The sequence below is a fragment of the Colius striatus genome, chromosome 3, assembly GCF_028858725.1.
Source record: "Colius striatus isolate bColStr4 chromosome 3, bColStr4.1.hap1, whole genome shotgun sequence".
Lineage (NCBI taxonomy): Eukaryota > Metazoa > Chordata > Aves > Coliiformes > Coliidae > Colius > Colius striatus.
In genome coordinates, this window is record NC_084761.1 from 72,163,060 (window position 1) to 72,186,863 (window position 23,804).

At 38.9% G+C, this 23,804-nt stretch overlaps 1 protein-coding gene across 2 annotated transcripts in view; it reads left to right on the forward strand.

Annotated features, from left to right (window-relative positions):
- Window positions 1–23,444, forward strand: part of GABRA4 (gamma-aminobutyric acid type A receptor subunit alpha4) — a 36,550-nt gene extending 13,106 nt beyond the window's left edge. For both annotated transcript variants that reach the window (XM_061992472.1, XM_061992471.1), the window contains exons 6-9: window positions 897–1,040; window positions 2,433–2,585; window positions 6,230–6,489; window positions 22,911–23,444. In XM_061992472.1, the coding sequence (XP_061848456.1) occupies window positions 897–1,040; window positions 2,433–2,585; window positions 6,230–6,489; window positions 22,911–23,444 (1,091 nt within the window). The remainder of the gene's footprint in view (window positions 1–896; window positions 1,041–2,432; window positions 2,586–6,229; window positions 6,490–22,910) is intronic.
- Window positions 23,445–23,804: the final 360 nt, after the last annotated feature.

The window sequence follows — 23,804 nt, forward strand, 5'->3', positions numbered from 1 at the left end:
CTGGAAGCTCCTCATAGTCTTTCCTTACTACACAACTGAGTAGTCAACCAAGAGGGGAATATTAAGGGCGTTGCTCTGATAAGATTTTCCATCCCTGTTACGGTGCAACTGGAGACCAGATACTCCTGCATTTGGCTTTGGTATCTGTGGTATGATAGGGGGGCTTCAATAGTGGAGCCTTCTCCACAGGTATATTTCTTCAGGCAGAATCATCAGCCAACAGAAATTGTACTTGACACAAAGCTGATATTTTCCTCAGTGAAACTTGAAATAAGATGTAGCTATTTCAAGTGCAAGATGGAATTAATTTTAACAGGAGTTTGGGCTGTGTAGGGATTGAATGCTAGCCTTCAGTTCTCTCTTTTGTATTAAATGTAAAATATTTCTTTGGGTGTGCTTATTTTTGAGCTATTTTGATTTTTTTTACTGACCTCTGATTTCTGGCAAATATTTTAAACACTAGTTTAAAATATTGTAGTTTTCAGTGTAATCATTCTGTTCTGTAAAGAAATGTGCACCCAGTCTCCAAAATGTATCCTCTTTATACATGCTTTTCAAAAGTATTAGTATATTTAACTGATAAACTTTTAGATGGAAATTTCTAAAGTAATGTAAAGATAAATTTTACACGCCCAACAAGGGCTGATTCAGAAATAGCTCATGTCTAGACTTCACATTCAAATGTGAAGTGAATTTCTGTGTGACACTTGACATGTGACCTTAGCTGCTCATTATTCTTCTCTGAGGGTGGTTTTAGGGGAGTAACTTAACATGCAGGCTATCTTCTAAAGTTGTTGGTGTCAGTCTTGCTGTTCAGTTTCAGTAGATTTGGATTGGATTTGTAGTAAGGTGTGAGAAGAACTCACCTATTTATGCAAACTGATGCTATGTTGTAGATGCTTATCCAAAGAGTGAAATGATTTATACATGGACAAAAGGACCTGAGAAGTCAGTGGAAGTTCCTGAGGAGTCTTCCAGTTTAGTTCAGTATGACCTGCTTGGGCATACGGTATCCACTGAAACCATTAAATCTATTACAGGTAAGAATCTAATCAATAAAAATAATCTTGAGGTAAAACTAACCTTTTAACATTGCCTCAGGCTTTTTTCTTTCCTTCCTGCAAGGTGTTGTACTGAATGGCACTGAGTATATATTAAGGACTGAGAGCGTGAATCTGAATTAGGTTTCTGTCCTTCAGATTTACATTTGCAGATTCATTACAGTGGATTGCGACAGTCTTTCAGAAAGCTAGAATGAGATCATTACTCCAAGGGACAAAATGAGCATTTAATCACTGCTTAAAATGCAGTTTGAAGAGTCAAGAGGATGCCTGGGTGAGGAAGTAATTTCTCAGCAATGTATCCACATTATGTGCAAAAGACTTCCTTTGTTTGGTGGTGCAAACAGCTAGGGATAGAAGTACAGCATACAGAATGGGTTATTAAAGCCATGAAAACCCTCTAGTCAGATAAGGGTAGGCACAAACGTATTAGGCACAATAGATACTTCTGCTGATTTGTGCTTTAAGAAATAAGGCAAATAGCAGCTCTGGGCATCTGAAATGAGTGAAGTATCACTGATGAGCAGTGTGGTGATAAACAAGCATATTCCCAAAATATTTTTAAAATTTGGAATAATTTTCTAAGCATCAGCAAGTTGGGTGTTGCAAGATGGTCAAAATGAAACAGATAAAGCAAGTATATTGGATGTATTGCTTTATGGATATTTTTCTCAAAGATGAAATAGCATTTACAATACACTAGAAATTTACTTCTCAGCATACTGATCATTGTGAGTTAACAACAGAATCTCCTTACTGTCCCCAAAATGCTCATTCTGTAGTGCTCTATTTAGAGAGTTTATTCAGATTATAATAAAACTGCTGTTTTGTTGTTGTTGTTGTTTAATATGAATGACAACATTTTAGATAAATTTACAGGATTTTTAATTCTTGTCAAGGATTTTTTGCATTTGTTTCATTATCATAGTAGTGCTGACATAAAACCCAGTAAAAAGCTAAAATGCTTCCACTACATTTAATGCATATCATTGTTCTTATTGTTTTATTTGGCAGGTAGGTACCACAATGTTATGAATACTATTGGTAGGAATATAACTTGTGTCTTGGGACTCTTTTCTTCAACACCTGCCAAAATAACTTTAAAGTCATGTTTAGTTGTAAAATGTAATCCAGCGTTATCTGTACAATTAATAGTGTTTTTGATATCAGGTTCTGAATGTCTCTGTAAGGACCTACTGCTTGCAGAAATTCTGTTTAAAACTTTCATTCATTCTTGTCTCTAAGGAATATACCTTTCTATGCATGCTAAGTGGTGTAAATAATATATTCTTAAATAATCCTAATTATTCTGTGGCATAGAATTTATGCAGAGTAAGAAAAATATTTTTCTTCTCTCTTTTTTTTTTTTAGGTGAATATATTGTTATGACAGTTTACTTCCACCTCAGACGGAAAATGGGTTATTTTATGATTCAGACCTATATCCCATGCATTATGACCGTGATCCTTTCTCAAGTTTCATTTTGGATAAATAAGGAATCTGTTCCTGCTAGAACTGTGTTTGGTAATTATTTATTTTTTACTGTTTCTCATACTTCATCTTGTAATGACTTTCATGAGAATAGACCTTTTTAGTGCATTGGTGTATGATGCCTCTATACTACTGCAGAAACAAAGCAATAATGTAAATTCAGAGGAATTTTTATTATCCATATGTTAAGAATTTTGTTATGTGAATCCTTGGAATCTGAAAGGAAACTTGGAATATAATAACCTATAGGATGACATGGTTGCTTGTGGCAAGTGGGTTTACATCTCTGAGAATTTTACCAGCTTGGGGGAGCAAACTGGGAAGACCTGGCCCAGAGTAATACAGTCAAGTCCTTGGTCTACATCCAGAGCAGTTTTATCCTCCAATGGAAAGTAGTGTAATTACTTCAACTCACACTTTCTAAAATACTTTTAAAATAAATTGATTGGGAGTGTGCGAGATGTACAGATGTCATGCGATATCTGTGTCATCAGTGGAATCTTACTATGAGTAAGGCTTAGATCCTGTTACTGTAATTTTATGTTTAGTGCTCTTCTCTCCTTTCTGCCATTGCCATTATGAAAATTAATTCGAAAAGCAAAATGATCGCAAGATATTAAAATTGCCTTCATCAAAATACAGCTTGAGTGTGATGATACAGTGAAGTCTGAAAATAAAAACCAAAAAAGCTTCTATGGAACACAAAGCGCAAGAAATTAAATGGAAATATGATTCCTAACAAAGAAGTAGGATCAAACATTTTTAAAAGCAGTCTTTATAGAGCAGTGTCTTGACTTTATAATGTACTGTAGTCTAAAGATGAACTAATCAGGAAGAGAATGTTCTACAAAAAGCCTTTCTATAGATAGATGCTGGCAAGAGTGATAGGAATTAATGTTTCTACGTGACAGCCCATTCAGACATCTAAGTGAAGTCAGAATACTGTTTAAGGTTAATGATTAGTTGTTGGTGAAACAATTTGTAAACCTAATACGAACCCCACTAGCACTCAACTCAAGCATTACTTTAGGCAAACTAGTGTATCACTTCAGATGCCTCTGCAATGATATTGAATAATGGTGCTTTTTTGACATGAACTGGAAAGGTAGAATCTGTATTTACAGACAGAATGTGATAACTTAAAGTGTAAAAATTATAGAAAAATATATGCAATATTTGTCATTATATACATCTGTGAAACTGAAAACAAATAATAACAATGTTTGGACATCCCCTAAGTTACAGATAAATCTCTAAAATGCCTTTCAAAGTAAATGGCTTAAAGTATGGCTAAAAATAATCTACCAATTTTTTAAAGATTTTCTTAAAGGAAGATAGAGATGTTGCAGGCAAGAGACAGGCAATGAAGCTGGTGAAGGGTCTGGAAAACAAGTCTAAGTGGCTAAGTGAGCTGGGGGTGTTTAGCTTAGAGACGAGGAGGCTCAGAGGAGATATAATCACTCTCTACAACTACCTGAAAGGAAGTTGTAACGAGGTGGGGGCCAATCTCTTCTCTCCAGTAAAGAATGATAGGACAAGAGGAAATGGCCTCGAGTTGTGCTAGGAGAGGTTTAGATTGGGCATTAGGAGGAGCTTTTTCGCTGAGAGGGTTATTGAACATTAGAATGAGCTGCCCAGGGAGGTGGTGGAGTCACCATCCCTGGGGATATTCAAAAGACACATAGATGAGGTGCTGAGGGACATGATTTAGTTCGTGATGGCAGTGTGAGGTTAGTGCCCGGACTTGATGATCTTACAGGTCTTTTCCAACCATGATGATTCTATGAGACAGGAATGAAGCCTGAATACCTGCTATGGTATCAGCCATCTAGAGAAACTGTCAGAAGAGGCTAACCAAAAGATCTTTTCATTGGACATGATTAGGAATAACTTGACAAAGGTAACAGAGGAAATATGTACACGAAACTAAAATGCATCAGGTCGTGATTTCTGCAGTCAGAGCTTCAGAGTTGAATCTGGTGATTGTGGGAGACTGTTGATTCTTAGAGGAAATAAAGAAGTAATTTTAAAACATGTTTTTTGACATTTGTTTTTATATATTGTGAATTTCTAATCAGAAGCTTGCAAGTCTTTAGCTCTAGATAATTACCCTTTATGTGTATATGTAATAGTTTTTACCAAAACTTAATTCCCTACTGTGTAAATCCCTGTGGCACATACCCAAGGGCAGCTGTAGTGGCAACTGGAAGTCTCCCAAGAGAACAGTGTAATAGGAGACTGACAGTAAACTATAACAGTGTCATGGCCACCACTCTCTCTGTTTTTGGAGAATGGTTTGTCATTCAAGTCACTTCATCCTATTCTTACATCTATTATACAAATGTCTTTAGAAAGACAATTCAGACAAGCTATTTGCTTGAAGTGAACAAAGGTAGAATTGGGAAAGGTAGGGCTAATCAGGGATGGGTCTCTTCCAGGAAAAAAAACATAACTTTTTTTTTTTTTTTCTCAGACAAACATTTTCAATAGTGTGTTTTTCAACACCTTCCCACAGAAGAAGACTTTGTGAGCTTCCATCTGTGTTTTTATCCTGATGAGTTTTCTCTGAGATATTCTTTGTGCTTTCATGAACTCGCTATTACTTCTTTCTTTCTTCTTCTTCAGTAGGAAGGACTGGTTTCATTGTGTCCATTTCCCTGTATGGCAGTATCTAGGTGAAAGTTTTTCACCCAGATACTGAGATGGAATACCACTATTTAGGGAATGAGGGATGTGAGGATCCTGTTGGAAAACATGCTCTTAATTATTTTGAATTCTTCTAACCATATGCATTTCATCTTAAAACGTGTAGAGTGTTCTTTTCATCAAAGTAAGAACATCTCTAGTTATAGTCAGTCTTCCCTGAGGTTCTCAAGGTAGCACTTATGCAGGGATCACTGTATACATAGTATTTTACATTTGCATAACAAATGATATTTTGAATGAGAAAAGCAAAAAAGACCTAACACCTTTTTTTTTATGCACCATGTGTTTGCATTTGCAGTATTGCTGTGAATTGGTAATGTTTTGAGTTTGGTGTTCATGCTTATACAATTTATTTAAAAAGCTGTTCTTTCAAAAAATGAAATTCTAAATAAATGTCATTGAGTGACTAGTAGCAGAAAGTTTTAAAAGATAAGGTGATGGTGTCTTAATTAACAGAGTTGTTAACATAATAATCTAGTTTTCCTTAGCACCCAAAAAAATTGCTGTGACAATGGTGTGTGGATTACAAATGAGATCAGAGTAATGGACTCAGAAGAATGGCATTCTGAACCCATTACAAGAACAATATTTTTTTTTATTGCAGTCTTGAGGACTACTCCCTGTTTTAAAAACTGAAATTATGTTAAAATGCTTAGAAAATAACTTGTGAGAAATTTTACTAAACTTAACATAGCAAAAATATGAAATGAAGGCTTCCACTTTTTCTTCATGTGACTGGTACATGATCTGCTGAAGTCATGGTTTTCCATGCCTCTTTTAAAAAACGGTAGACTTTTTTGCATGCATAGCTACTCATACATACGTGATGGTTGTCTCAAATCTACTGCACTATTCACAAGCAGCAGAGAAAGATTCCTTAAGTGATTGAAAATTCTTTGTTTGAAGTTACTTTTCTATTCTCACTTTGTTTCACTTGGATTCAGCTGTGGTTTTGCTTTATTTCTTTGAAGGAATAACCACAGTGTTGACAATGACGACGTTGAGCATCAGTGCAAGACATTCGCTGCCAAAAGTATCCTATGCTACTGCCATGGATTGGTTCATAGCGGTCTGCTTTGCCTTTGTGTTCTCTGCTCTTATTGAGTTTGCTGCTGTCAATTATTTTACTAATATTCAAATGGAAAAAGCCAAACGGAAGACAGTAAAATCACTTCTTGAATTTCCAGTTGCTCCAGTACAAAGAGAAAGAAGTACAGAACAGACACTCATGGTATGTTTTCAGCTTACACTGACATTTTCTGTCTTTTTGGTAGTGTTTCTTGATAAAAACAGGCCTTTCACTTCCTCTTAGGTTCCCTCTGAGCTAATGATGCAGTGCAAGTCAGCCTAAGGGAAGGCTAATGCTGTACCATTTTCAATAATAAAAACCTGTAAAACAGGACTTAATTCTTACTGGCATTGTTGGATTAACTTGGAGAAAGCAAGGAGGGTGTGTCCATCTATACCTGCAGTCACTTCTATGTATAGGTGTGTTAGGAAGGGTATCTTTAAGAAACTTTCCCTTTGCACATTGGTTCTGATTGGACTGATTATACACACCAAGATATTACAGATTATAAGGGCAACGTGTTGTTTTGTGTGGCTAATGTCTATAATGAATTAAAATAAGCTAAAGCATTGCAGCTGTACCTCGGAGCACTTCTCTAGACATCACAGCTCTTTCGTTGCATGTATTGCCTGTCTAGAGTTTTCCTACTTTATCAGTTACAGTTTTGTGTATTTTTGAAGAATGAATGGCTGAAACCTCTGTGTCCATCATAGATTTGAATTTTATGGAATTTGCATATCTTTGCACAGGAGGTCACCTCAAGTCCTAAAAATGTTTTGGGGCTCTGCTTAGCAAAATGCTTTCCAGATTTTATAGTGCTTGTGTGGTAGCTATTTTAGTTTGCAGACAAGTTAATAAAGGTTGGTTCTTTTTTCCAGTTGAGCTCACCGGTGATTCTCCTTTCCTCCCATTTCCCATTCCCATATGCTTACTCTTTGCTTCATCACTCCTATTCAAGAAACATCTAGCTAACAAAGTCATTTCCAGCACTTGCCCTGGGCATGCGGTTGTCCAGCAATTCCCAGATATGGCTGACTCCTGGCAACACCACTCAGAAGACAGCAGCACTGTAATTTGCTTTTCATGTGTGGCTGACTGTGATTTTCCTTTGGCTGAGCCATGATTTAAGAACTGCTGTTTTAGACAAACTCTTGGTAATTTTGTCTTCTATCTCTTTTCACATCTCATTTGTCTCCTTCTTTATTCATCTACTCTTTTTTTTTTTGCCATCCCACCCCTTCCATTTGCTATTGCTGCTCAACTGCTGTCCACCCACTTCCATTTTAATTCCTCTTCTTTGCTCTTCTACCATAGATAGCTACTGTTTTCAGTCTTCTGGCTGTGTTGTTAACTCCCATTTTTGCTTAAAAGGATAGATGTGCTACTTGAAGACTTTATTATTCATCACTCTGTTGGCTGTTAGTAAGACATTGGAACAAGAAAAAGTATGTTTATAGTAGCTTGTAGTTTGTCTTGTGCATTGAGATATTACTGCCATTAGTTTATGCTAAGCTTTGTGATTGTACAGCATGCAATTTAGTAGAGTACTTTGGGCACTCCTGAGGAGTGTTAATCAATACTGCTTTTGTTGATAGTCAGGTTTTACTTTGGTCCATAGGAAACTTAATTACATAAGAGCAATTTCATCCCAGGTTTATGTATCAGATTTTATTAAAACAAAGGAAAACCAAGTTTTCTCGGGTAGCAATGATAGAGGCTTAACTTTAACCCAGATGGAAGGTAAGTGCATTTATGGGTTTTATAATTTTTTTTTTTTTGGTCCAGTAATACAGTGGGATTGTCCAAGAGGGATTTTAGGAGGGAGCAGGTTCAACTGTGAAACTAAATTCCCTATAGAACATGAGCATCATGCTATCTGATAGTACTAGCCATTAGGCATATTGATAGTTAAGTTTGGTAAAATACACATAAATTGCATGTAATTGTAAGTATTTTTTTTAATTGTATGTGTTTTGCCAGTTTCTGACCATTGAATTAAAGGGGATTTTTCATGTTAATTAGAATTCTTGGGGGTGGGTTGTTTTTTTCTTTTCAGTCAAAATCATTTTTCCATTTTCCTTGGATCAAAGGCAACTGCTGTCAGGATCAAATAATTTGGGATATGTTCATTCATATTATGTATTTCTTCACCACAACCAGTACATCTTTACTGTAGCAAATGTGGACTATATGCTTTTCTAAGTTATTCTCTTGTGTAACTATATTTATCATTTTGGAGCCACACAATGGGTGTGACTGATCAATATATTGAATACGACAAGCATTAAATGAATTTTGGCAGCTAGCTAAGTAATCTAAACTCTGTTAATTCCAACCAAAAAAATCTTAGTATTATGCAAATTTACCGGGCTGGGGGTGGCAGGAGTGAGCCCCGTGGTGCCTCCAGATGCAGCATATGCTTCTCCATCACTTGATTTGGTTTTAGCCATGGTATCATTCAGCCTCTTTTTACTCTCCTCCCCCTCCCCAACCTATTTCATCTCTTTCCTCTCATTGCCTATAACTTTTTGATACAAAATGTGTTTCTGTAAGGAGGAGTGCAGTTCTAAGCCAAGACAGATGACTTACAGTATGGTGTCCTGTGTTTCCTTTGTGTTGGGAGCAAGTTAAAATGCTTTCAGGTTAAAAGGAATGATCCTGTCCCTAAATGTTCTGAACTCCTTTCTTTAGCAAAAGCAGAAATGTTGTTGCAAGTCAGTGTGTGATGGAAATGAATGATTTATAGTTTATTATTGGACTCCTGGGTCTATTTTTATGCTTCTGCACTATTTCCTTTTCACTGTATTCCTATGAAGTTTATTTTTAAAGACCTACCCAATTTTGGAGATGAAGAATGCTATTGAAAAATAGTCTTCAAAGAATAGACTCCTAAGCACTGTTGACATGGGCTTCAACCTCAGTTGTTTGTTAAGAGTGTGAAACTTGAAAAAAACGGGTCAGACTCAAATGAAGCTTTTGAATGCAATATTTCTTCAGACTCAATCACAAGTAGATTGTAAGTCTCAAACTTTTTTCCTCTTTTCTGAAGACAATTAGGTGTCATGTTGTCTTGAGTAAGCCCTGTAGTGTCTAGTGGAGGAGCTCAACGGTGAGGCCTTGCAGGTAATGCCAATGTAAGTGCAGACTCCTCTCCTTAATAAGAGCATCTGTGCTGGGGTGATATGTGACCGGCATGTACCTGGCAGATTTACAAGAAACACTGTAATGGGGGTCAACCTGCATATATGCTTTCATGTGATTTTTCTGTGGGTGAAGCTCTTGCTTTTTAGTTATATGACAGACATGGCCCAAGTTATATGATGGAGTTGTGAGAGGAAAGTGGGAAATCCTTTGGCAGTTTTTGGTGAACAGACATCTAGAGCAGTTTGTGTGCAGCAGTTAATCTCTGTGCTCTTGTCTCATGACTTCCAGAGCAAGGATTGGGCTGGATAAATTGCTCTAATGGTCTGGGTACAATCCAGAGGCCATAGGCTGGGTACTTCTTTTTTAGTGTGTGTATGTGCCATCTTTTTGTTCTTAATCCCTGAAGGTGATTAATGCTGAAACAACAGCAGAAACGCCAGCAGATATGCTCTTGTGTCTAGACTGTGTGTGACCTAGACTGTATGTGTTGCCACTACTGGCAACATCACCAGGCCGCCTGTACAGATCACTCAGCCCACCCCCACTGAGAGGACAAGATCACTACATACACAGTATAGATGATGCTTTATTCCAACTAATTGTTTACACCATGTGCTTTTATCTGCTAACACAAGCACCTCCTTTCACTCTCCCCCCCCACCCCCCCCCCCCCCGTGTCCACCTCTTCTGCACCCTCCACCTCTCGCGTTACAACCAAAGATTTCTGGACGCCTACATCTCCCCCTCCCTATGCTCGATGACTCCAGCATCCTGTGGCATGGGCTGATACATAATGTGTCTGCCCAGCACACGTGCTAGCTGAGCCAATTGCAGGAAGATATAAACCGTTGCTGGTTGTGTCCCACTTCAGTATGTGAAAGTAAAAATTTATCCGTTGAATCAAAACTTCTTTTTGAATATGTAGACATATTCTGTAATGAAGAGAGGTGCATAAAATGTATCAGTTTTATAGTAGTACCACTTAATTTCATTGCTTCTTCCTTGAACTAGTGTAATAATAGCTTTCCCTGTCCCATCAAATGGAGAAGTGGAGCTAAACCCACTTCCCTCATATGTGGATGAAGTTATCTGAAGAGCAGCTAGATTTTAGTGATGATGCTTAGATGGTGATGGTCTGTTTACTGAACTCCTTATGTGGATGCATAGCCTATGACCTCTGTGTGACTTTCATAGTTCTGCAGTTGGAAAGTGTTTCAGTTTTTAAATAGAATGATTTTTTTTTTTTGCTTCCTCATTACTTCTCCGCTGCTTAGGCAATTGTGGCTTGGGTTTTCTTTTAAGGCACCTAAAACTCAGATCCTAATGAAGGACTTCAGGCTCAAGAAATGCATAGAGTGAATGCAAATATAAGGATAGGAAGATACAAAGGGTGATTGCTGTGTTATTTGAATTTTTCTTTGACATGTCAACAATTTTCTGTCATTCTAGTTTCATTACTCAACATTTTTACTGTTGATAATTTACAGTCATATTATGCTAGCATCATATTTAAGTAGGATGAGATCACATTTCATACTGAATTCTATTTGAAAGATAGAAGAGAGTGGCTACCCAGAGTGAAGCTGCAGTGACTTAGTGGGAACTTTGAATGTTTGGATACCTTAAAATAGAATAGATCCAAAATGATTCTTAAAATATTTTGTTATCTGTGACAGTAAGGTACAATGTTTTGTAGGGGTTTTCACCCATGTTTTTTCAATTGCTTCTTTGGTTTTATTTGGTTGGAGTTTTTTGTTTGTTATTGTTTTCCTTTGTTTATTTTATTACTTGATTTGCAGGACTTTGTCCTACCCAGCAATTGTTGAGTTACGGAATAAATTTACGCAGGAAGTGGAAATATTTGTAGACTGCAAAGTGAGTAGAGTAATTAGTGGAAGTACACAACGTAGTATTAGGATTGGGAATTTAAACCTGATGTAAACTCCATTGAATTCCAGATTTCAGTTGAAGGTAAAAAAAGGCTGAGTGTGTAATTCCAGCATCTTTGTTTGTTTTATCAAAGTGGGAGAGAGAGTTTTTTTCTTATTGATAGTGAAATTTTTTTGTTTGTTTTTTTTGTTTGCTTCTTAAAATTATTAAATATGCACAAAAAAAGCAGGAGTTTAATTCCAACACCTGTTTTATAACTAAATACAGAAATTCTGCTGGAGAGCTGTCTCCTCCAACCCTTACTTTGAAATGTGGTAATTGCTCACTCTTAAATTTTCTGTCAGTATTGTAATGAACTACTACAATAGTAGGCAAGGGAATATGAGGTATATGCTTGGCTGTTATTCATCTGATGCTCAAATATCTGACAGTGTTTGCTGTAGTTACCAGAATACTTAATTTAAATGGTTTTAAGGAAGAGGCTTTTATTTTGGAAACCAAAGCACAGCTCAGTAATGTCAATCTTCCAAGTGGTTATTCTAGAAAATACTAAACCTCATTGAATTTAATTCTAAAGATACAATTAAGTATCTTTCATTGTGCTAATCTACTGTAACAAAAAGACACCATGCTCAAAAAACCATATATTCCTTATGGTTTTGTCTTTAGAATAAACAATACACGTTCCTGTTCAATAATAAATGTTATTTTCATGCTAATGTAAATTTCAGGCATTAAGATAGGTAGTGCTGACTGACAGCCGACTGAACATGAGCCAGTAATGTGTTCAGATGGCCAAGAAGACCAAGGGCATCCTGGTATCCTGTATCAGGAACAATGTTGTCAGCAGGAGGAGGGAGGTGATCACACCACTGTACTTGGCTTTGGTGAGGCCACACCTCGAATACTGTGTCCAGTTTAGGGCCCCTCTCTACAAGAAGGACATTGAGGTGCTGGAGGGGATCCAGAGGTGGGCTACCAAGCAAGCAAAGGATTTGGAGCACATCTCTTCTGAGCAACAGCTGAGGGATCTGGGGCTGTTTAGCCTGGAGAAAAGAAGGCTCAGGAAAGACCTTATCGCTCTCTAAAATTACCTGAAAGGAAGCTGTAGTGAGGTGGCGGGGACTGATCTGTTCTCCCTAGTAACAAGCAATAGAACAAGAGGAAATGGCCTCAAGTTGTGCCAGGGGACGTTCAGTCTGGATATGCGAAGGAATTTCTTGACTGAAAGGGTTGTCAGGCATTGGAACGAGCTGCCCAGGGAGGTGGTGGAGTCACCATTCCTGGAGATGGTTGGATGTTGCACTTAGGAATAGTCTAGTGGTTGATAGGGCTGGGACAAAGCCTGGACTCGATGATCTTAAAGGTCTCTTCCAGCTGAAACGATTCTGATTCTACTTATCCTCTCCTCCCCTCCCATGACTCAGATTAAAAAATGAGCAATGGGGATGGTGGACTGGCTCTTACAGTTTACCTCCCCTCACTTTTTCTTCTCCAAATAATCTGCATTCCTCTGTGCGCTGCTAAGGCCCTCGACTAGAATTTGTTGTATTTTGTGGCAAGTGGAGCTTTTACTTGGTCATATTTCAGGGCTGTATAAGGCAAAACAAAATCTCTAGTATTATTCCAGTAAAATTTTGATTGACTGGCTCTACAACATAATAGTAAAGGATGGTAGATTTATCCTCCAAGTTGTGCATTTGCTAGCAGCACAGCAATATGGTTACTCAGTGGGATTTGGGACAAGCAGCATTATTTACACTGATGACAACATGCTACTTCCCTGGTAAATGTCAAATGGTGTGAATTTGGCAGGCTATATAATGTCCTCCCAGAAGAACAGATTGTTTTCTTTGGAAGGAATGGTAAGGATAAAAAACACTCTGGTAGCGTTTAATAGGAAAATATTACTAAATTACCACACAAACAATTTTTATGTTGCAGCTAAACAGTAAGTAATGCCAGAGTTTTAGTTGTTTTAAGCCTTCAAATTTTGCATGAGTTTGTATTTGAATTAGTTAAGATCTCCCAATTTATAAAACCTGTGTTTTCATATAGCACATCACTGACCTTCCTATATATTAATTTACTCACATCGCATTGCAGATTTAATAGTGCTGTCGTGGAAGGGTCTAATCTGAGTCTTGCAAATTTAATAGTGAGTCGTAAAGATGTTTACTTACTGTTCACTTTTCATTTCATTATAGTAAAACTGCTTTGTTATGTGTTTGTTTTAATAAACAGTTACAATTCTTCTGTGTAATTTAAAAACTGTTTTGATTGTTTCATTATTTCAGTTTTTCCTTTGTTGTTTTTTTTATTTTGGTTTGTTGTTTTGTTTTGTTTTTTTACCTAGAGAAATTAGGTATCACAGAATGGTGATTAGGCATCTCAGATGCTTAATTGTTGCAGTTCCCTGGGTAGGAATACACATAACTGATGTGCTGATTCCAAAGTGTTTGCAATGCGTTTTAGTGGAAAAATACCTATTCACCTAGATGACCAGTGTGTCTGTTAGATACAGCCTCCCACAAACTCCATGTGAGAGTCTGATGAGGCTTGAGTCCTGCCTCTTCTGTCCTGGACAACTGTATTAGTAACCAGACTGCTAGGTAGTCCGCAGGATGTTTTTTAAAGCTCCTATTGCTATGTTAAATAATTTATATAGGACCAGGGAGAAGGAAGGGAATTGGTTCTGGAGCTGGCTTGTCTGCAAATGCACTGCACCAGGGCGGTGAGATTGAAATGTGCAGAAAGCAAGTCTGTAACAAGACATGAAAGCCACTTGTCCTAGAATATCCAGTAGTCTAGTGGGGAAGCACTTGAGATGTAGGAAGCTTGACTTGATATGCCTGTGACGGGGCAGATTTGAGAAGAGATTTTCTACCACAAAACTTATATTCCCATCCAGTTTGCTGGGTTATTACAGAAGATGACAGAATTGTTTTGTGAATGTCCTTTGTATTATTTTCTGTAAGCATGACTTAGACATTAGCTTCAAGAAAGAGTGGAGAGCTGACAGTGTAGGTTACAGTTGGAGGACTGTTTCTGCAAAGGCATATTATTTCTGCTGTGATCTGACCCAGGGCATTTCTCTCCAGTTTTGACAGCTGCTTGCTGGATATCAAAGCATCATCTCTCTCCTGATAGGACTGGTACCATATGGTGGTGTTGTGGCTTGTAAATTCTGCTATGAGTTTATCTCTGAGAAAGTAGAAGCTGTAGCTTTAAGTATTGTACTGTCTCTGTCCCAGAGAGAGATACCACTTTAGCGATATCCTGTGTCAAAGATCTCCTAAGTATCTAGAAAACTTATTCAGTTGCAGTAATGAGCTCTGTGAACAGGATGTATCCATCATAAAAAATATGAAGCAGTTGCAGGGACTGAGTTAAAGCTACTATGCAGAGCACTAACAAGCTATAGGAAGATGTCAAACATTGGAACAGGCTGACCAGGGAGGTGGTGGAATTGCCATCCCTGGAGATATTTAAAACACATGTGGATGAGGTGCTGAGGGATATGGTTTAGTGGTTGGCTTGGCAGTATGAGGTTAGTGGTTGGACTCAATGATTTGAAAGGTCTTTTCCAACCAAAGTGAATCTATGATTCTATTCTATGCTCTCGGGTTGTATGAAGGAACTAACTGCACAGTGCTGTACCAACAGAATAATTTCTCACACCTTGCAGTGTCCTCAGTGCTTAGTTTCTTAAATACAGGCCTCAGAATAAAGTTGCCTAATGTCCTGGTAATAATTTTTGTCATTATTGCATTCTCCTCAGGACTTGATGTGTGACTTTCAAACAATGCTCTTGTTTGTTTTACAGATTCTGGGTTGGCCTTATCATAGGGAATATGCATTCTGGTTGTTACCATCTCTCTTTGTTCTGTAACAAGATGACTAAGTTTGTCAGTTCAGTATTGAATACTGCTGTGCTGATGATCCCCTTCTCTTGAATCTCATCTAGGCTGCTGCATGATACTTCACTTCATGCTAGATTTGCAATCTTGTCTTCATTGAAGTGCAAAATTGGCTTGCTTGTCAAAATTCAGTAATACATACAAAACAATCCAGTATTTTTTTTTTTGGCTCAAGTCAAGGCTTGTGTAGGCTTAGAGAAAGTTTCAGAATTTCCACATTATGTGAGCAGCTGTTTATAGTGTGCAAACCTTGTTAAATATTGAAGAGTTTAGATTGACTCATATTTGTGCATCATTTTAGTGCGGTAGTAAACAGCAGTATCCATCAAAGTTGAGCTCAAAGGGAAAAGGAAATGATCTGTGAATTGATTTTTAGTGATAGATTTGTTGTGGGTTTTTTTCGTTCCATACATTCTATGGTAAAAGCCAACCATCAAACTTACTCCACAATTCTGCCACAACATTTAACAATAAATTATATAGATTTATCCTGAAGTATGCCAGCAGCATCTTTCATTGTGTTATTCATGGTCAATTGCATGTGAATCCATTTGTCAAGGGAAGGATACAGGATTAATTGCCACATTTGACACATGCCTACAAGAAAGTTGTTTTAGTTATCCTATCTTCACGCCAAATAAAATGGACTCTCCTTTCTGGGACTAACCAAAGGGCATCTTACATAGGGACTTCTTACATAGGAAGAATTTGTATCAAATGTATCTGTCCTGACTTCAGTTTTTGTAAAGATAAAAACCATTCAAAACAGCATGTGATGTCTAAACTGAAAGCAAAATCTCTATGCTTTTTAATATAGTAAATATTTCAAGAAGTTTTTTCATACTTCATACTGTATGACAGAATTTGACAGAATTTGAACCTCCTGTCCTATCCTATGGCCCCTGCCTCTCCAGTAAAGAATGAGTATGTGTAGGATGGGAGCTTTCTAAATCTCTTCTATTGAGATGGGATTTTTTGGGGAGTGAGGGTGGGTGCAGTGTTGGGTTTGTTGTTTTGGGGTTTTTTTTTTCAGATATATGGACTAATGAAGTACTCATTTGAACAGAAAGGAGTGATTATCAATCTCTTCTGAAAAAGAGTAGAATCCACTTTTCCCAATGTTTGGTCAGTTCCTTGACTTTGTTAGTGTAGTCACCTATCTACCTCCGGCACATTGTACTTTTTAGTGTCCCTGAATCAAGGTCTTGGTGATCAATGTTTGGACTCCCATGAAGGCTAAAACTTAGCTTGCACTGTTGTCAGTCTCGGCTGTTAAAACTCAAATAGAAGATCAGTGCTGTATATTCTTAGCATTAGCATATCCCAGCCAGCCACAGAGCTTTATCCAATTAAGATGTCCTACCCAGGATTTTTTAAACTCTCCTCCACAGTGTTTCTGTCAGTTAAGGTTCAGAGTCTGAATTCTTCTGACAGGATCAATACCAAGAAGATTTCCTCTTGGAGGAGAATGCTTTCCTCTTGGAGGAAAGCAAACTACTTAGAACTTCAGATTTGGTGGTGGTTGTGAAGTGCAGAGTTGGTTGGACCAAATCAGAATGATAGGCCATTTCAAAGGAAGGGTGAGGCATCATTTATGTAAAGCAGCAATTAGTTGTGTTTATAGCAAGGCAATCTTTATGGAATGCAATAAGGCTGATGCTGCATGCTGTAATATACAGTATTTTGTGGTAGTTTCCAGGCTCCCATTTTACATTCTCAAGCTACAACATTTTAAATTTCTCCTAAAAACGTCACTGAAATGTCTCCAGAAAATCAGATCCCTTCTCAGTTTAGAGTGGAAATGTAAAAAATGTGAGCTCAGTATATCCTGTGGAGCCCCATCTGGACTAGCATAGCAGTGCTCTGTTGGCTCAGGATAATTGAGTGATTTCCTTAGTTGCTCTTGTAAAGGAATCTTTACTTGGCTAATATTTTCATTTCTTGGGTTGCATTTTAACTTGACTTCCACTTGATTTTCATGTTTTATTTCTTATCTTCATGCCTGTGGTGGATTGACCCTAGCTGTATGCCAGTTGCCCACCAAAGCCATTCTTACCACTCCCCCTCCTAAACTGGAGGAGAAAAAATATAAAAGGCTCATGAATTGACCTTAAAACAGAGATCATTCAGCAATTACTGTCACTGGCAAAACAGACTTGATTTGAGGGAAAAAAAATTAATTTGTCACCAACTGAATCAGAGTAGGATACTGAGAGATAAACCCTAAATCTTTAAACACCTTACCCCCACCCCTCTGTCCTTCCCAGGCTTAACTTCATGCGTTATTTTTTTCCTACCTCCTCCCTACCAGTGGCGCAGGGGCATGAGGAATGAGGGCTGTGGGCAGTTCATCACAGATAGTCTGCTTCTCCTTTGTCCTCACTCTACCCCTGCTCCAACATGGGGTCCCTCCTATGGGAAACGTTCTTCCATGAACTTCTCCAATACAGTTTCTTCCCATGGGATAAAGTTTTTCATGAACTTCTCCAGTATAGGTCCCTTCCACAGAATGCAGTCATTCCAGAACAGACTGCTCCAGCATGGGTTGTCCTGAGGTCACAAGTCATAGAATCATAGAATCGTTTCAGCTGGAAGAGATCTTTAAGATCATCAAGTCCAGGCTTTGTCCCAGCCCTATCAACCACTAGACTATTCCTAAGTGCAACATCCAACCATCTCCAGGAATGGTGACTCCACCACCTCCCTGGGCAGCCTGTTCCAATGCCTGATAACCCTTTCAGTCAAGAAATTCCTTTGAATATCCAGACTGAACGTCCCCTGGTGCAACTTGAGGCCATTTCCTCTTGTTCTATTGTTTGTTACTAGGGAGAACAGATCAGTCCCCGCCACCTCACTACAACTTTCTTTCAGGTAGTTGTAAAGAGTGATAAGGTGTCCCCTGAGCCTTCTTTTCTCCAGGCTAAACAGCCCCAGATCCCTCAGCTGTTGCTCAGAAGAGATGTGCTCCAAATCCTTTGCTTGCTTGGTAGCCCACCTCTGGATCCCCTCCAGCACCTCAATGTCCTTCTTGTAGAGAGGGGCCCTAAACTGGACACAGAATTTGAGGTGCAGCTTCACCAAAGCCAAGTACAGTGGAGTGGTCCTCTACCTACTCTTGCTGACAACACTGTTCCTGATATAGGATGCCAGGATGCCATTGGCCTTCTTGGCCACTTGGACACACTACTGGCTCATATTCAGCTGGCTGTCAGTCAGTACTGCCAGTTCTGACAGAAAACCTAATCTGGCATGGGTTCCTCTCTCCATGAGGTCAGAGGTCTGGCCAAGAGTCTGCTCCAGTGTGGGCTTCCCATAAGGTCACAGTCTCCTTCAGGCATCCACCTGCTCCAGTGTGGGGTTGTCCCTGGGCTGTAGGTGGATCACTGCTCCTCTGTGGCCTTCATGGCTGCAGGGGAAGGGGCTGGATCACCATGGGCTTCACTGTGGGCCACAATGGAACATCTGCTATGGTGCCTGGAGCACCTCCTCCCCCTCCTTCTTCACTGGCTTTATGTCTTTAGAGTTGTTGCTCTCACATTCTCACTCCTCTCTTTGGCTGCAGTTACACAGGTTTTTTTCTCCCTTCTTAAGTATACTATGAGAGGCACAACCACCATTGCTGATGGTCTCAGCCTTGGCCAGCGATGCATCTGTCTTGGAGCCAGCTGGCATCGACTCCATTGGACACAGGGGAAGCTTCTAGCAGCTTCTCACAGACAGAAGACACCCCTGCTGCTCCCCACCACTACTAAACCCTTACCATGCAAACCCAATACAGTGCCTCCAAACTAAAAACTGCTGATAGACAATAGGTTTGTGTTTCTTGCAATTGTTTTAAAATAGACTAAGTAAAACAATTTTGGGAGGCAGCTTGTGCTTTACATATGTATATAATATTGTTGGTTAGATTGTTGTTAGCACAATATCCTTTTAGTAGTGATCCTTTTAGTAGTGATATGCATCATAGCTAAAATATCTGTGGAATGTTTTGCTTAGTAGAAACTGAATGTTGCATTTTACGATGTTTTACATAATGGTGGTTAACGTGACTTCTGCTGATGTCAACAGAACTTGGTTCATTAAGGCTTGCCTGTTTAATCTTGTTAGTGCTCCTTGGCACTAATCTTCAGATGATGTAGTTATGAGATAGCATTAGTTCAGAGAAGGAATAGACAAATGTGGAACGAAATTAGTTCTCTTTATAACAGTAATAAGAGGAATATACAGGGGTTATAGGTATGTAACCAGTAACAAGAATTTTTGTTGGAAACTTTTCAACTGGAGAAACCAAAAAGAAGGTCTAACTGTGTGTTTGAGGAGGCAAATAGACTCTTGTCATGATATAGTCTTAAGTCAAATGCAAGAAAAGGATATATGAGGGGTGGTAGTGGGCAGTGTGCTAGCAAGGTCACTTTGACAATGAGTGTGCATTTTGCTCAGCTTTGACATGACATAGGGCTGGATGCTCACCACTGGCAGTGAGAGTGATACAACTGCCATGTTAAAAAAGGAAGCAGTGAAACAGACTCCTTGCCTCCTGTTTTGCTGCTGCGCACTGATTCTGCAAAACCTGATCGGGACAAAAGTTGGAATGTGCTCCCCTTAGACAGAGCTTCTGGGGTGCGTAAGAAGCTAAGTTCTGACCCTGGAGATTTTCCAACTCCAACGTTTAAATTGCTCCCAGCAATTTGAGAGTGAGTATTAACAGACTACTCTAGCAGTGGCCAAAGCCACTACCTTTCCATGTGTAATGTAACCTCAGAACGTGCTTGTTTCAAGGTCAAGATTGAATTCAAGAACACAAGTCCAAACCATTACAATGACATTACACATGTTCTCTGTGGAGCAAGTTAGAAGTACGATTTCTGATTTTGATGGCTCTGAGTGCTTGAAAGGTGATTTCCGGAGAATTAACAAAAAATGTACCTATATATTTGGGGCTTGTTTTGCAGTGCTGTGTTGTGATGTCTTACAGTGTTATCGATTTGGACTTTATGCATATACTGCAATACTTATGAGGAAACTATTTCTCTCTAAACGTAAGGTTTTTGAAGTATTGGAAGTTTAGTGTATCATTGGCAAGAAAGAGAATGGCCGAAGACTTTCAAGCAGTTGCGTGTTTTGACCATTTGAAATAGTACAGATAATTTTATTCTAGAATAAACACTGCAATGGGACATAAATAGTTGATTAAACAGCCACAGGTCTCTTGGCTTACTTGGTCACTTGGGGAACAGGAGGTATTATTCAAACACATCGATGGAAACAAGTTCTCAAAAAAAGAAATGGAGATGACTGGAATGTGAGAAGGAGCCTGTCTGTTACCTTTCTGTTTTACTAGTGTCTGTGGTTGATGATGCACAGAAAGAAGCATAATGAGGTGGCCACTGAAAACAGGTGGCAGGACAAATGAGCAGGAGTGTTAAATGATGTGGCTCTGTAAATGGCACTTAATTCTCTATTCTGCTCTTGGGACCATTCTTCAATGGTTGTACTTGGAATAGTTGAAGATGTGGTACTTCTATTCTCCAACATCATCACCACTAAACTACTGTCTAATATAGGCAGGGAGCAAGGAGGGAGTCAAGACGTTTTAATTCCAGTGCAGATCTGTTTTGCAACCCCTGTCCCAGCCCATGAGCTTTTGCTCCCCAGGCATTTCTTGAGAGCTTTATGATGGGAAAATCGTAGTTTAGCAAAGACAGGTTGCTGAAGGATGTGAACACAGAAGGTAAAACTCAGCTCCTCTCCATGACTCTAGTGCCAGTTTCTCCATAGCACAGAGCTTTTGGTTTTTGGAGAGCAAACATCAATGACTTGCTGGCAAGCCCTCAAATAACATGCAATACTCTGTCAGGTATTACCAAGTCTCTAGTAGATGCACTCCCGTCCTGATCATAATTTCATTTTATCAGTCTTGAAAGCTGCTTTAGTGTTCCTGGGTCATTGACAACTTTATGTGAAAACATCCAAATTGCACATGTGTGTACTCCGGCACTTCCTAAAGAATGACTTAGACTTTTCTTTCAACCAATGTTTTTTTTACTAAATACCAATTTCCTCTGGTATTTATTCCAGTCCTCTGCTTTTTTGGATTGCAGATGTAGAAAAAATGAATAAAAGGGATTCACATGCTTCTATGCAGGAAGGAAAACTATGAAACCTAAGAGGTATTATCTGATATATCCACCGTGAACTGGCAAATGCATGAGCCATGAACTGGCATATAGCTGTGACAGCTTCAGATAAATTCAGGCCAGCAGTATTGCCAGTGACTGATTTGTACTGTAATTAACAGGATTTGGGACCAGCATTCTGTCCATGATAAGAGTACTGAAGATGTCAAGAGATTTTTCAAAATTTATTTATTTTTCAGATTTTTTTTTTCATCTTGCATTTCTCTGTTTCCTTGAGCAAAACAGCTAAACAAAACAGATGCAGCACACAGGCATGGCTGTCACTATTCTCAACAGTCAGAGTCCTAATACCTTGACTAATACTCAAGTTGTTCTGTTGCAGCTCTGGCCCTTGGAGAGAATTACTGTTGGATGAAAGAGGCAGGAGAGATTGTTGCCCACTTTCCATTTTCTCTTGTGCTGTGAGCTTTGGCAGGGCTTTCTGGTAGGGGGTGAAGGGAAGGGAAGCCTTAGCAGGTGTGATACAGGGCTGTCCTTGGGAAAGTTGTCATCAGAGGTGCAAAAGCTGGTGTTCGATATATAACAGGTGATTCTTTGGTCTTGCCTGTATTTAGATGTGTATTACTGCTGTTGAGGATATGCAGAGAAGATTCAGAAGATTTTAGGCTTTCTCTTAAATGCAAAGAAGGAAGGCAGAGGCTGAGTCCCACACCCTGAAGTCAGTAAAATATTAAACTCTGCTGTTTTTCCCATTTGTACTTCCTTATCTGTATTTCAGTATCTCATCCAGCCTAGTAAGTACTATTGGGCTTAAGGATATCTTTCAGAAGGATATTCAGACTTGCCTGAAGATGTCAAGTGATGGAGAATTCACTGCTTTTCTTAGTTAATTAACAGAAAAGAGTAGTTGGTGGAAGACTGATTTATTCACTGGTTCAGTGGCAGCTGGAGAATGTATTGCCTGTTTATTTCTGAAAGAGCAGCAATGTGATAACTTGGTTTGGTAAATACTTTCATTTTAATGGCATCTACTCTAGAAGACAGAATATAGTTCCTAAAATGTTGTAGTTACTTTTCTGGACATATGAAGCAGAAGAAAACCATCATGGCTGGTAAGTTGCATCTATAAAATTTTTATGTCATCAGAGAAACAGGTAAACATGAGAGAATTTTATTTTCAGCATGAGCCTGACCCCCAACCCAAGAATCCTAAGCCTCATGGTATTAAGTTTGAATAGGTAACACATCATGTGAAGTGTGATGCAGCCATTGTGTTCACCCTGGTATTCCAGCCACAGGTAAAAGGAACTCTTGTTTATCACTCCGTATGCTATTAAATCTATTTTCATGAGCATGTGGTATTGTGCTTCAGGAACAAGCTACTGGTTGTATTTGTGAGTATTACTCTGATAGTGCTTGATTATAAAGTTTCTGTTGCTTCTGTTATAGTGCTTATTTGAAGAATAAATACTCTTTTTTTGTAACTTTGCAGAGTACAGATGCCAATTCAAACGTGAGGAAAAGAATGAATGCCACCGTACAGTCTGAAGCTGACGGTGGGAGCCGAATTGACACAAGGCGTAGCTCCATCCAGCCTCCCTCTGTAGCTCAGGGGTCTTCTGACATTACACCCCACTCCCTTTCTGCATCAAGTCCCAACCCTTTCACACGCATCAATGCATCAGAGACATTATCTTCTGCAAGAGCTACCCCTCCAGCTCCTCCTTCTACCCCAATTTTAACTGGCTTTGTATCCCAGCATGCCACAGCTGGATCCCCTTCCATTCAGCACTTGCTTGGATCTAGACTGGAGCAGATTCAGACCACCACACCTAATACATTAGGACCATCTGCAAAGCCATCTGCTGTCACACCACCTGCTCCCCCCGCCTCCCACTCTGGCACGAGTAAGATAGACAAATATGCACGCATTTTATTTCCTGTTACCTTCGGAGCATTTAACATGGTCTACTGGGTGGTGTATCTATCCAAGGATACCATGGAAAAATCAGAAAGTCTAATGTAGTTTTGCTGCTATGTAGTAGTTCCTAAATTATACTCACATTTGATGCAGAGTTTCTTCTTTTGAAACTATTTAAAAAGGTCAATAATTCTTATTTATAAAAGCTGTGTGCTACTTTCCCATTGTAGAGGCTGGAGTTACTGGGGATAATTAGCTAACTCCTACCAGAGTAATGGTAAAAGATTTGTCTTCCTCCCTTCAGCTAGCAGTGAACTACCACTCTCTTCAGACTGACTACTCAAAATTTGCCTTTGGGAGGAATGTGCACTGAAAACAAATCAAAGGCAGAGGTGCACAGCTATGCAGTGGAACACATCTTGCTGGAAATATGCATATTGATTGTCACAAATCCCTGAGGCACAC